The 13,536-nt window shown below is 38.9% G+C and overlaps 2 protein-coding genes across 6 annotated transcripts in view; one reads left to right on the forward strand and one right to left on the reverse strand.

The window, feature by feature from the left end:
- The window catches only part of MTRR (5-methyltetrahydrofolate-homocysteine methyltransferase reductase), a 35,439-nt gene extending 33,059 nt beyond the window's left edge, over positions 1-2,380 (reverse strand). For 2 of the 3 annotated variants that reach the window (XM_067291029.1, XM_067291027.1), the window contains exons 1-2: positions 2,342-2,370; positions 970-1,104 (exon numbers count right to left, since the gene is read on the reverse strand). The gene's annotated coding sequence lies outside the window, so the exon portion shown is untranslated. Of the gene's footprint in view, positions 1-969; positions 1,105-2,341 lie in introns of all 3 variants that reach the window. The other variant, XM_067291028.1, reaches the window with a different exon arrangement.
- A 52-nt stretch (positions 2,381-2,432) lies between these two features.
- On the forward strand, positions 2,433-12,195 carry FASTKD3 (FAST kinase domains 3). Of its 3 annotated transcripts, XM_067291030.1 has the most exons (7): positions 2,433-2,465; positions 3,121-4,584; positions 7,763-7,848; positions 8,555-8,717; positions 9,700-9,769; positions 11,014-11,128; positions 11,926-12,195. In XM_067291030.1, exons 2-7 carry the CDS (start codon positions 3,150-3,152, stop codon positions 12,022-12,024), a joined length of 1,968 nt encoding a protein of 655 aa, XP_067147131.1. In that variant the 5' UTR covers positions 2,433-2,465; positions 3,121-3,149; the 3' UTR covers positions 12,025-12,195. The 3 variants fall into 3 exon arrangements, with proteins under 3 accessions (XP_067147131.1, XP_067147132.1, XP_067147133.1); XM_067291031.1 differs by lacking the exon at positions 11,014-11,128 and having other exon boundaries at positions 11,926-12,026; XM_067291032.1 differs by lacking the exons at positions 9,700-9,769; positions 11,014-11,128; positions 11,926-12,195 and having other exon boundaries at positions 8,133-8,641.
- The last annotated feature ends 1,341 nt before the right edge of the window (positions 12,196-13,536 follow it).

Below are 13,536 nucleotides of genomic sequence, written 5' to 3' on the forward strand. Positions count from 1 at the left end.
AAATTTCATGAAAGTGAATACTAATTTTTACACAACACGTTTTATTTTTCACTTTAAGTGAGTGACTGCTTTGATCATTTTTCTGAGCTGCATTTGAAAAACAAAAAAACAAAAAACAAAAAAAGCAACCCCCCCCAAAAACCAAACACATAGACCTAGTGAAGTCAAACTATAATTTCTGAAAAAGTAAAAAAAACCTCAATTACTTCTTCTCTGAAGTCAGTAAGATTTTTACCTTAATGCCTTTATGCTTTACTGCCTATTATGTCTACATTTTAGAATACAAACATTATTTTTCATTCCATATTTCCAAAAAGAATTCCTTACACAAGTGCTACTATAAGATTTACTTGTTCAATTAATTTTTTTTCCTCCTAAAAATAAGGAAACATCTTATAGAAACCTTCTGTAATGTGAACTGCCACTCCCTCCCCAACTCTTGCAAGAAGTAGGATGGATGAGATGCCTATCCTTATTCATTCACCTGACCCCTAAAACCTATAACCATTCTTAGATTAAGAACCTCTCTCTTTACCCCCTCCCCCCCCTTTTTTTTTTTTAATCGATTTGACACATACACAACACCACAGACAAAGAGGACTCCTAGAAGCAGAGAATGAAAAAGACAAGCAGAATGTCTTTGGTGCATATATTGCAAATTATTCTTTTGCCAATATTTTGTCACTGCTTGGGAGCTGCAGTAGAATTCAAATACCTAGAATTAAACTACTAAACAGGATACATATTTCAGATCCAAATTTGAGTTTTTTTCAAATGCTTGGGCCCAATTTGCTATACTTCACCTACTGACCCCACACAGGTTCAACTACATGATGCATTCAGTGTACTAGCCATATATTTTGATTTATTGAAACCTGTGGCAAAGTGATTTGATATCATTTTTTTTGCCCTGTTTCCTCCAGGGAGAAAACAAGCATAGCTCAACTGCAAAAGAAGAATGCCACATACTTGGTACTCTACTGATATGGCATGATATTTCTCTCGGCGGTATTATGGAATATATTGCCTGCATTGTTCTTGCTTTCCTGCACTGCACACTCTTGAAAGATGGCATGCCACTTTCACATATGTGATTGGGCTCAGCTGAAAGAAAGGGGAAAAAATGTGTAATTCTTTACTACTGAGCTTTCCAGAGAATCCCTCTAATTGTAACAGTATTGTCACACTTGCAGCCCTTAACTAGTCATGCTATCATATGTTGGTACCAACCCACCAAAAAAACAATACAATGCTTAAGCTGGGAAAACAATGCAGGATTTGCTGGTTCGAACTAGATTTTAAGATGAAACTAAGGATGAAATTCCAAACTATAGATCGTCTGATGCAATAGTCAGAAACAGTGAGAAGATCAACAGTGCAAAAAAGCTTAACAGGGAGTCCATCAGTTCCAGAAGTCATACATAAATGCTAACAGCATGCTTTCTCCTTATCAGATGTGCTGGCACTAGTAATTATGCAGCCGTACACCAAGGCCAGATCACCTGGCAAAACATTTACATCTGACAAAAGTCAGTCCATATAGCCACGGGCAGGACAAAAAGGCAGGATCCTTCTGCAGCCGTACAGCTTTCGGCTGGACTGTGCAACTGTGCCTTCAGAGTCACGCAAATCGCAAGTCACCTTTTCAACAGCTATCGGCTTGTTCAGAGTCACTCAGAGACCAAGGGAAAGTACGAAAACACACAAACGTTAATTAAAGCAGCCGCAAGTGGTAACTCCTTCACAAGAGTCAAGAACAGCAGGTAACTAACCCGCCTGCCGCGCCGGGGCAAATTTTTTGGTTTTGAAAGAATTAATTGGATTAATTGGACTAAGTAAGACCCCAGCGGGGGGGGGGGGGGGGAATCCCTGAGGAAGGACCGGGATTTTCAGGAGTCGAGGCCAGTTTTACATCCCCGGCTCGAATAGCACGACCGCAGCCACAAACATCTCATCAGCCACTACAGCTCTCTCACACCTCCCTCTTCTCCCAGGAGGACACGGCCTCCCGACTTTCCCCCGTTAGCACATTCCTAGTAAATGCAATTACGAGGATTTCGCTAAAAGACAGGGTTTTGCTAAATACATAAACGCGAAGAAAAAGCTTCAGCCCCCCCCCCCCCCATGGGGGCGGAGGGCGGGTGAGGGAACCGAACCGCCGCAGGGAGCGGCCGCCGCCGGCCGAGGCCGTTGAGCCACGCGGGGGCCCGAGCCCCGAGAGGGCGCCGCGCCGCCCGGCCTGAGGAGCCGCCCGCACACACCCGCCCTACTCCGCCGCGCCGGGCTCGGCTGGGATCGCGCGCGCGCGCGGCCCCCCGGAGCCCTGCAGGCGCCTACGTACCGGCGGCCCCACCGCGCCGCCTCGCGTCGCTCCCCCCGGCCCCGCCACAGCCCCGGCCCCCCCGCGCGCCGGAAGCTCCCGGCAGGCGCCGCGCGCGACGCCGCCGTCCGTCATGGCTCCTGAGGTGAGGCGCCCGGCGCGGCTGCCCGGGGACGGGGCGCCCCCGCCCCGCTCCGGCGGCGCCCCGGACGGCCGAGGGAGGAGGAAGGCCGCGGCATAGCAGTGCCCGGCCCTGGCACGCAGCAGGGGCGCTGGGCCGGGAGGAACGCACACACCTACCCCGGCCCGGCCCGCATGCAGCCCTTGAGCTCTGCCCGCGCCTGCTCGTTTTGTGCTGCGGGACGGGGGCGGGGTGGAGGGGCTGTCTGCACTGCCGCCTCGCAGAGCCTGGCGGAGAGACAGGCCCTGCACCTGCTCCGGCTGCAGCAGTAATATAGCAGCTAAATAACATAACTGCGCGCCTTTCTGCCATCAAATATACCCCAGCTAGACGGGTCGAAAAAACGTGCTTTTGTGCAAGTCACACCTGGAGAAAAAGGCCTCCAAGTAGTCTCGTTAAAAAAGGCACTTTGCGAAAGAAGTGTTGTAGCCTTTCAAGTTAGTAAGCAGTGGCTCTCCCAGCAGTTTTTTGTTCTTGTTGAATTGTCTTGCATGGGTGGTTGTGGAAGACAGGTTGTCCCAGTCTTGTCCAGCTTCTAAAAGTTTTTCGCTGTGTTTTTAATGACACTGATAATGTTTTACTTTATACGTATAATATATACATTTTTTCCCTCCTGTAGGTAACTTCTGAGGATGTTCTTGATCTGCCATGGCTTTGATTAGCCTAAAACGTTTCCGGTTTTATTCACCCAACACGGCAGCAAGCAGATCCCTGGTGATGACCCTAAGCAAAAGTTTGAACTTTATCAGTGGACAGCAAAAGTCCCAAAACTATAGCTCCTTAGCCATGAGGATGCTATATTCCAAAGTTAAATCTCGGTACGTGTTTTGTAGGAACAACCATGTACAATTGCGGATCCAGTCTCTTTCTGTTAATGAAACAATGCATCTTTGTGAAGATCCTGGGAACAGTCCTATATCTGATAACAGGTGGATGGATGAACAAATGTTTTTCAAGAAGTTGAAGGGCCTTGATACATCCAAAGAGATTTTTAAATTTCTTAGCTCTCTGGAAATCACGTCTGATATCATGGCATCAGCAGCCCTGCAGAGGATTTCTGAAGTTGAGGTGGATGACAATAGCCTGAAAAACTCTGAAGCAGTGTTAGAGAATGAAGTTTTCAGGGCATTATGTTTTCAGTTTGAATATGAATCCTCAAAACTGTCAAACACTGGGCTGTTCAATGCATTGCAAGCTTTGATAAAACTGCGTGTAGATCCCCAAAGTTCACTGATAGCAGGATTGCTTTCAGAGAGTCAAGAACGGCTTGTTAAAGGACAGCTGACCATTAAAAATCTGTGTGATCTTGGAGAGACTTTGCTTGAGTTGGAAGGCCCAAGTTGTGCAACATTGGAACAAATTTTAAACCACATGCAAGAAAAAGACATTGAGATGTGGAGTCCTATTGAAATGGTGATGGTTTATAGGATGCTGCAGATGAGTGTCAGAGAAGGGAAACAATACCAAGACTTGCTAAACAGAATGAACAATGTCACTTTAACCATAGCTTCCCAGCTAAGCCCAAAGTTCATGAGCATAATATTGAATTCACTGGTTGTTCTTCGTCAGACTCAGGCATTTCCCTTAGTCATAACACTATGTAAGCATTCAGTGAAGCATGTTCCTTATTTCACAGATGATGAACTGGTTAATGTACTAGAAGCCTTCCTATACTTTGGACATTGTGAGCAGATTTTTACAGAAGCACTGGAAACACATGTTCCCAAGTCCATTTTTACCATGCATCCAGAAACAGTCAGCAAAATCATGAAGTATTGCTGCCAAAAGATTATCCTTTCAAAGCCCATCTTTGATGCAGTGGCAGAAGTTTTCATTTCTGATGCTGATGGATTTACCACTAACCAGATTGCTGAGTGTATTGTACCATTTGGGACTCTTAACTATCTTCCTCCAAGTGGTCCTTTGTTGTTTGGGAAACTTGAAAGTATACTACGTGCTCACTTTAGCCAGTTTCAGCCTCACACCTTGCTGAACTTGCTGCACTCGTTTGTTCTTATTCAGTGTTATCCAGTAAATTTTCTGGCAAAAATATTTAGTCCCTATTTTCTGCAACAGCTTCAAGGTAAGGGGCAGTATTTCTGCCTGTTGCTGTGTTCCTGTTTGCTATTACATGGCATGTCACTTGTTAAGCACCCATTTCTTATTGCTTGCATCTGTCTAATCCCATCAAATCAACAGTGACCTGATTAAGGTGACTGGAGAATTGGGATCAGGAACCTGAAGATTGGTGCATCCTTGTCATAGTTGCAGTTATCTTTCAGGTTATATCAATTAGAGGAATTTGAAAACTATGCTATGCAACCTTAAACAGAGATTTGAAATCCCTTAAAATTTTTCTTTCAGGTAATCCTTCTGCTTTTTGAAAATACTACCCCTCCGTTGTCCCCAAGGGTTATCCTTTATCTTACACAGTTTTTAGACTTTAAATTTTTCTTTGCAGGAAACATATGTTACTTTTAACTCCAGCTGATTAAACTTCTGTGTCAATGCAAGGACTGATGTGAATACTCTCATTAAGTCCTATGGAATTGAGCAAACTGAGATGAAAATTGTAGATATTTTAATGATACGTGGATAATATAATGGAATGATACATGATTGATGTAAAATATAGTTTAGCGATTCTGGGTTCTTGTTTCTCTAAATTGTTGCAATGTAATGACTGCCATATGAGGGATGTGGCATAAAGGTAGGACAGTGGGTTGTGAGTCATTAGACTTGACTTTTTTCTGGGGGTAGTCCTTCATGTGACTTGGGCAAGTCACTTCAATTTTCTTTACCTTTTTCTCGCTCCTACATTTTTTGGCCTTTCTTACTTCTTAGGGTTGGGATTGGCTCTTAGGTGTTTTACTCCAGGGCTAGCCCAGCCAAGGACCTATTTTGAAAAACAATAAAATTACTATTAATGCTGATGTGAAGCTAAAATAGTTTCCTCATGCTTGTACACTGCTAGTTAGATTTAAGATTTCATTGCCTGTCTTCTTAAGAGAAAGACCTCTGTGAGTTTGCATAAGCCATTTCTGGATATTTTTCCAAGTGTCAAAAACATTCTGTTCCTAAGGCTCTGACTAAGGGCAAGGTACATTGCCAGAGTTGTCAGGAAGTCTCTGTTCATAGCCTTTAAAATAGGGACTAAATTATAGTATGAGTAGGGAAAGGTACAATAGCTGCTCCACAGCTTACTTACAACCATGTTACAGGCAAGCTTATTCAAAAAAAAAAAAAAAAAAAAAGTAAAGATTCTTATAAACTTTAGTCAAGGTTAATAAAAATTTTGAGAGAAGTGAGGTGAAATGTAACATTGGGAAGAAATAATTTGAATAACTATTATTGGTGAGTAGGTGTTAAAAATATGCACATAGAATTTGTAAACCTTAGGCAGTATGTCTTTTTCAAATATTATTTTGCCTAATGATTGAAATGAGGTCCACTATCTGCAGGTGCTTCTACAACTTTATTCCCTACCTTCTGCCAGGCTGCATTGTTTCAAACTTTTCAGGTGGACTAAAATAAAACCAGATGTTGACTCGTGTTGTCATCTCTTCAATCTTATGTTCTTTGAGGATAAGGATTATCGTATTATATTTTTGCTTCCAGCTTGGTTGTATTTCTCTTTCATGTTGTGTTACAATCAGTTTGTGAAAACTGACAAGGGAAGATGGATAAAGGTAATAAAAATTCAATTGCAGTGCATAATTTTTGGCTTAATTAAAATAGAAATGAGGAGAGCTGAACCAATAAAACATGACAGCATCAGAAAGGTCAGCACTTACAGATAGGCTAGTATTTTTTTTAAGTATTTAGTTAAAATTGTAAGTTGTATTCTAACGCTCACATATGCTTTAACAAGGCATAAAGATTGGTGCTTTATCCTAGTTTTTAAATTACTTTAAATCTAGAATCTCACGCAGTTATGCGCATTGGCGTCTTATCTGCCAAATGGAAGCATTCCAGGCCCATCTTTCTTCCAAGTCCTGAGCTCCTTTCTTTCTACCTCAGAGCAAACAGCACAGTCTCATCCTTGGCCCTGTTCCTTGCCATACTGAGGACAACATTGCAAAGCTTAGAAATCTACTCCATGTTTATCCCATCTTGCTTAGCAGATCTAAGAGAATCCTGCTCTCTCCTCACCCACTGCTTCCAAGACTGTTTTTTCTGCAAGGAGTGCCTTAATCTAGTTGGTTTTGTTCAGTCTAGTAAGCTTCTAGAACATCTCTTGGGTTTTTCCGTAGCTATAATGATTATATAATCAATCATTTGGGGGCACAAAACCATTATGAGCAACACAGTTATAAGCTGTAGATTTTAAGTAATTCTGTGTTAGAAAGTAAAGCATCTTTTTCAGCCTTACAGGGTTATGAAAGCTAAATCAGAAGGTTGAGTGACTTCTCTAGATCTCAGCTAAGATTGCTTTCTTAGTAAAACTGTATGTAAGGCCAAGCTTTCAAAGAGATTAGAAATTCAGTTTTTAGCTGTTCAGCATGAAATACCTTAAGGCATTGATTTTTAGAAAGTGGAGATTCCTCACACCCTAAAAATCAGAAAGTCTTTTAAAGGTCTCAAGTTGCAACTTAGAAAATGAGAAACCTCACAGTATCGGTTGCTTTGAATATGTTCTTCTGAATAAATATAAAAGTATTCCATTACAGTGGTCAAAGTTCAGAGTAGGAATTTGAGAAGATGATCTGCATGATTGGCATCTTATCCTATATTATGTTTTTATTATTACATAATAATATTTTGCACTTAGTATGAAAGATGCCTCAAATATATATTAATAATGAAATCGCCAGAAATTATTCAGTATAATCTACTACTCGCAGATAAAAAAATGAGTGAAACAAGGAAGATCCTGGAGTTATAACCTGGGGATGGGGGATTGCAGGAAAAAGAAGGAAATGGGTTATTTATCCAAGATCCCAGCTCGGGCTTATTTCTGTAGAACATCCTGCCTCTCTCAGATCCTCAAATTTTGTGAAAGAATATGACAGTCTTAACTAAGATCTTGCTAGTTTTATGGGTTTTTTTTAATGTTCATGATATTTCTGTAAATCATTTCCTCATTTTTCAGAATACTTAATTTTACAATTGATCTTTCCATTTATTCAAGTAAGCTGCGAATGATCCAGGATAAAAAAAGGTTCTCTGCATTTTAAACTGAATACCTTTTCATCTAACTTCTGCATGATTGTTTGTGTGGTAATACTTCACTGATGAATGCCTGAATATTGTTGTTTCAGCTCAGCCACCTGGTTTGGACAGATTTGTTACCTCCCAGCTAACCCAGCTTTTTCTAACTGCTACCTTGGAGTGCCCATTTTACGAGGTATGGTAGGTGTGAAACCGGACCTGATGTTAACAAGAGGTGATAAGGTCATTAGGACCCTGTTGATAATTATCTATAGACTATCTTTCCCAAAAAAATATTGGAATTGGATAAATCAGCTTTTTTTTTTTTCCTGATGAAAATACGAAGTATTTCTGCTTGTTTGACTGAACTGATGTATTTGTATATTTGACAGAACTGACTGCCTCTAAGTTAAGGTTCTTTTTGTGTGTTTCTGAGTGCTTTGCCCACAACTATTCTTTTTTTATGTTTGGTTTATAAAGTCTTGGAGCACAGAAGAGATCAGGCACTCTGATGCTGGTCTGACTGCAGGAGAATGGAAACGGTTCTGTATTTCTCACGAGAAGTATGTTCTGTGTGATAGCATGGAGGCCTGCTGAGGATGTTCTAATGGGCTTTTTTTAATTTCATACCTCTGACTATAAGTATCTCATTAGAGATGGCTTTGAAATGGACATATTAAATCTTATTACATTAATACTTGAAGTAAATACAAAAATGTTGTCTCACTAAGCCCAGACTTTCTCTCTTAATTGCCTGTTTATGAAATGTTTCTAATTATTGCTGAAAATAACAACAGAGGAAGCAAATTTTCTTCATTTTTTTTTCTTGCTAAATGAAATGATTTATGGTTTTTGTTGTCATTGTTGGTTTGCTTTGTTTTTTTTTCTTTGTCATTATATAGGGCCCCAAACTCCTTCCAAAGTATCAAGTAAAGGCCTCTCTTATGCCTGTCTGTTCTCTGGATGTTCATCTCCTCAACAGAGTGAAGACAGGTCTACTTTATTTACTGAAAAAAAGAATATATTTTGCATCGGATGTATCAACACCGTATTTCTATACAGTTGGTAAGCAACATTATTTCTTTAGATTAATAACAAAATGTGTGCATATACTGTAATAACTTTGGATCATATTGTTTTCCAGAAATAAAAAAGATTGATTTTATTCCTTTTGTGCGCATTCTGAACTGTGCAAATATGGAAAAAGTAAACTAGGATACAAAAGAGACTATATAGAAGATGCGAAATGAGGAAAAATAATAGGAAATTTAAGTAAATGCATTTTCAAAGTGAGAAAGAAGAACAAGGAGAGGAAAGAGCTGCAACATTACTTTGGAACATTACTTGGATTTACACACCCAGTATGCACTGAGAATAGCTGATAACTTGTATTCTTTATTTTTAATATTAGCTCCCCTTTTACTTATCCTGTAAACAATTTGTATAGTATAAAGCAAAATAGGGCAATGCCACTAGCCTCATCATCTGTTTTGGTAGTGGGTGGAGAAATGGGGAGCTGGAGGGTTGGCAGCACTCTTCTATGCTCACCTGAGCTCTTCCTGCCTTAGCAAGAACTACTGAGTACACATAGTCAGTGGGAGTTTGTGGAGTGGAAGAGAGGAGTGGGCAGAAGAATGTGTTTCATGCACCAGGAAAGGAGAGTGAGAGAAGGTAATGATGAGGAAAGATGTGTGCCAAACAGGGCTGGAGGATAAGGAAGGCGTTCAGGGAAGGACCCCGGGGTCATCAGAGGGAGAAAAAAAATCGGAGAGGGATTTCAGAATTACTCTGCATTTCAACCTGCATATGGGGTTGAAGTTGGCAGGGGTTAGGTCCCAACCTCCCTTTGCAAAGTCAGATCACCTATAAAATTACGAAATTGGTAAGGAAAAAAAAAAGGAGGGAAGGAGAATCATTCAGAAGAAAGTATTGCTATAATATTTTAATTATTTTATAAAACAATAAATTGTGAGAGGATGAGAATTACAGTGAGTGGTTTGTTGTATGAAATGGGTTTTAATTTCACTTCTCTTTTCATCTATACTAGATATTGAGATTAAATTAGATGAAGAAGGTTTTGTATTGCCTGCTGCCCAGTGTGAAGAGGTACACAGACGGTAAGAGAATAACAGAAACCTCGAGTAAAATGTTGGTTAACACTGACAAAAATTAGAGGGTCTTGGGTGAAAACCTGACAAAATTTAAACTAATTTGAGTTTTGCCATTGACCTCAACAAAGTTAAAATTTCACACTGAAACTACAGATAAAGGGACAAAGTTGGTAAAATGAATGCTTTGTACTTTTTTTCCTGATTATTTTGCCTCCTGATTATACGGCGTCAGACAATTAGTCTCTTTACCCAATGACACTCAGGATCAAAGTGATTTTAGTTTGGCTTATAGGATCTTTTTGATCTTGTTAATTCATTTACAAATTAAAAAAATAATAATTCTGATTGAGAGTGTCCACACCAGTTTAACAAGTTGAAGCAAATTTGAGTTTGCAACCTTACTTTTCTAAGAGTTCCTGTATAATGAGGACTTTTCCTACAGATGCTGTTTGCATTGAAAAATGCTTATATATTTAAAACATAAGTTTGTCAAGGATTATTTTGAGAAGCCTTGGAGACAAAATTAAGCAACCTGCCTGTGCTCTATTTGCAACTGCACTTCCATGAGTAAGCAAAATTCTTTGAAAATGCTGTTTCTTCAGCTTGACCTTGACAAGCCTCAAAGTCACATAGGTTCTTTCAAAAATCCCATCCTTAAATGTTTAAGAATGGGCTTTGGTTTTTGGAATTACAACTTTCATGTATAAATAAGGTCACAATATACTTAACATACGTAAAATTTATGTACCTTTTATAGTGGAGGCACATATTTTGTTTTAGGTTGATGTGGTTTTTATGATCACCAAATAGAAAAAAGATAACTATAATCCTTGGTGCTGCCAACCATATGTACAAGTTTAACTTGAATCACTAATAAGTTGAATAAGGTTAGCAGCTTAAGTGTTTCTGAGATGAGACAAGTATTTTGTTGGTTTTTTACTAGTAGAAGAATTCAAAACAGCTTACCAATAGAAACATTAAAAAACCAAACTCTTATCATTAACTTACACGGTAATTTTTGTTTAAAGCATATAAATAAGTTTTTCAGATCAGTTTTACTAAGCTTCAGCCTTTTTTTTTTCCTTAAATTGTCCTAAACTAGGTAACTCCCATCCTACAGCATCTAATTCTAGAAGGAATTTGGCAGTAAAAGGAGGCATTGTGTCATCTTTCTTTGGAACTGCAGTAGTCTTGGTGACTAAAGTAATAGTGACAGTTTTTTGATATATAATACTTGTGCTTGATTTTAGAATTGCCCTCTGTGTTGATGGTCAAAATAGATTTTGCATTAACAGCCACCATCTGTTGGGAGAAGAAGCTATTAAACAGAGGCATCTTAAGTTACTTGGTTATGAAGTCGTGCAGGTAAAGTCCAAAGACAGCAGTTTGCTTTTGCTATGGCTAACAAAACAAGTGAAAAATGACTACTTTACAGTGGTTAAAGCTGTTGTTGCAATTACTTCACAAGGCAGATGTAGTCTTGCCCTTTCTATGTTATATTTCATCTGCCCAACTTTTGCCTTTTAGGTGTCTGTTACGCCCTTTTCCTTTTTTTTTCTCATGGATTAATTAGTGTTTTCTTTGTGCACAAACAGTTGCTGCTTGACAGAGTACGTGTCTGCAGTACCTAAGGTTCATATATTGCCTTAAGTGAAAGCGTTGTCTAAGAGTTAAGTGGGATCAGGTTTTTAATTGAATACTTTTTTAAAAGATCTGAACTGGGAGCTTAAAAAACGGGAAAAAAGGAACTGCTTGTATTGTAAGTAAACAGAGTAATTCCTTTATTTTGCATGTTGAATAAATAAGGTTTGGTTTATTTTACCTTTAAACATATTTTGGATTAAAACAGTTACTTGTAGATTTTCAAGATTAATTTTCTGTTTATAATCACTTATTACATAAACCTAACTCCTTTATATTTAACTTAGCTTTAACTGTAATGAACATTGCTCTTTGTTTTGCGGTAACCTCCATTCAGGTGATTCTGACAAGATTAACATGTCAATAATACACATAGGATTAAAGGTTTAATTTTAAAGAAGAAAACTCTTTGACGTGATTTTACATCTGCTTAATGAAAATTTATCTTAAAGGATACTGAATCTAACTCAGTTGTATATTGAAAGATATTTCCAGCAATCATTTTTCTATTTCATTTCCAGATTCCATTTTTTGAGATAGAGAGTCTAAAAAATTGCAGAAAAATGGCAGCATATCTACGCAAAAAAATCTTTCCTCATGCATATGGACTCAGATGCTGACACTGGCGAAGAATACTGCACTGCAAGTTGATCTTCTGTACTATCAAGTGTAAATATTGTGTATGGAGGAAGAAATCTGTTTTCTACATAACTGTGTGTAAGATAATTTCAGCTTCTAAATGTGAGACCTTCCAATATTTGGAACAATTGATATGTAAACAGTAATAAAGAGCAACATATTTTCTTAAGTTTTTTTGTAAATATTTATTACAAATTAACAGGTATAGAAGTCAAGCAGTCAGTGCTGCATTTCCTTTGTATTTGCACAGGTTCTAACTCACATCTGCAAGTGGACAGATGTGACTATATTTTAGGATGCTGTCCATTGTCAAATGCTCAAAATGTGCCATGTTTCCAGTCAGGGCTCTTCTTGACAGCATAAAAGGATATTATGTAATTCACTCATAGCTGTCTGTGTGACTTCCCATCTGTTTCATAAAATTAAAATGCGCAGTAGCTCCACTGATGAGCAGTATTGGCTTATTGCTCATACTTCAAAGGTGCAGAGTGCTGTTCACTAAATAGTAATGCCTTACAGAAAATAAGAAAGAGCTTAAAAAAGATTCACTTTGCTTTGTAAAAGGACAGCTGCCAAAGGGTAGTGGACTTTCACAGCTGTTTGTGGGAGTGTGCCCTAGGTTCTGGATATGTGCTATTTGTAGTATTCAGATGTGTTTGGTGGCAGTTTCAGCTAAATTGGCTATGTGGGGTCATGCAGGCACTCCAGAGTTGCTTCAGTTTACAGCCTGCTATACCAGTCTAAACTGAAACTGATGGTTTAGCACATTAACACTTTAAAGCTCAGAAGCAGAAATATGTCCTATATTGTCATTTCTTATGCATGAGTATAAATTCTGGCAGAAGGGTGGAATGAAGAACTGGAAGCAGTAACCACTTCAGCTGGGAAAAACATACCCTGACTTGAGTCAGCACATTAGTTTACAGATGGTTAAAGGGGAAGCAACAAAGCTTAATTCTGATCATATAGCATGTACTTGATGAACTGTCACATAAAGATCAAAATACTACTTTTTCAGATTAGATTATGCTTGTCACCCTGTGAGGAATTATTATTTATGAGTAGCAAAGCAGACTTACTGCATCACCCAGTTTGATTCTAACTATTTTGATTTGATATTAAAAAAATACATAAAACTTATACATCCTTCAAGTTCCATATATTTCATCAGTAGAAGTAGAACATGACTTTTTCCCTTCAAGGCTACTGTTAATAATTTGTGAATTGCACGTCTGTCAGTTGTCCCAGCAACACCTGGAGATTTTTGGATGCAGCATCCAGATCTAGAATATGATTTACATTGTGTCCTACCATACATTCTTTTCACGTTAATTCATTGTACTTGTGAAACCCTTACTCATAGTATGTCAGCGCTGACAGATGAGGGAGTACAAAGAAGTCATGAGATATTTTCTGCTAGTGTAATAGGAAGCTTATAACACATCAGTACCCTACTAGTTGTCATCCTAGCAAAAGAAATTGAGGGAGAACAA

This window comes from Apteryx mantelli, chromosome 2, assembly GCF_036417845.1.
Source record: "Apteryx mantelli isolate bAptMan1 chromosome 2, bAptMan1.hap1, whole genome shotgun sequence".
In the NCBI taxonomy this organism is placed as follows: domain Eukaryota; kingdom Metazoa; phylum Chordata; class Aves; order Apterygiformes; family Apterygidae; genus Apteryx; species Apteryx mantelli.

What these genes read in the sequence shown, in the direction of transcription:
- FASTKD3 (XM_067291030.1), top strand. Translation starts at nt 3,150, where the DNA reads ATGGCTTTGATTAGCCTAAAACGTTTCCGGTTTTATTCACCCAACACG. An exon ending in ACCGTATTTCTATACAGTTG is followed by an intron (nt 8,718 to 9,699) that starts GTAAGCAACATT and finishes CATCTATACTAG; the next exon opens with ATATTGAGATTAAATTAGAT. An exon ending in TTGGTTATGAAGTCGTGCAG is followed by an intron (nt 11,129 to 11,925) that starts GTAAAGTCCAAA and finishes TTTCATTTCCAG; the next exon opens with ATTCCATTTTTTGAGATAGA.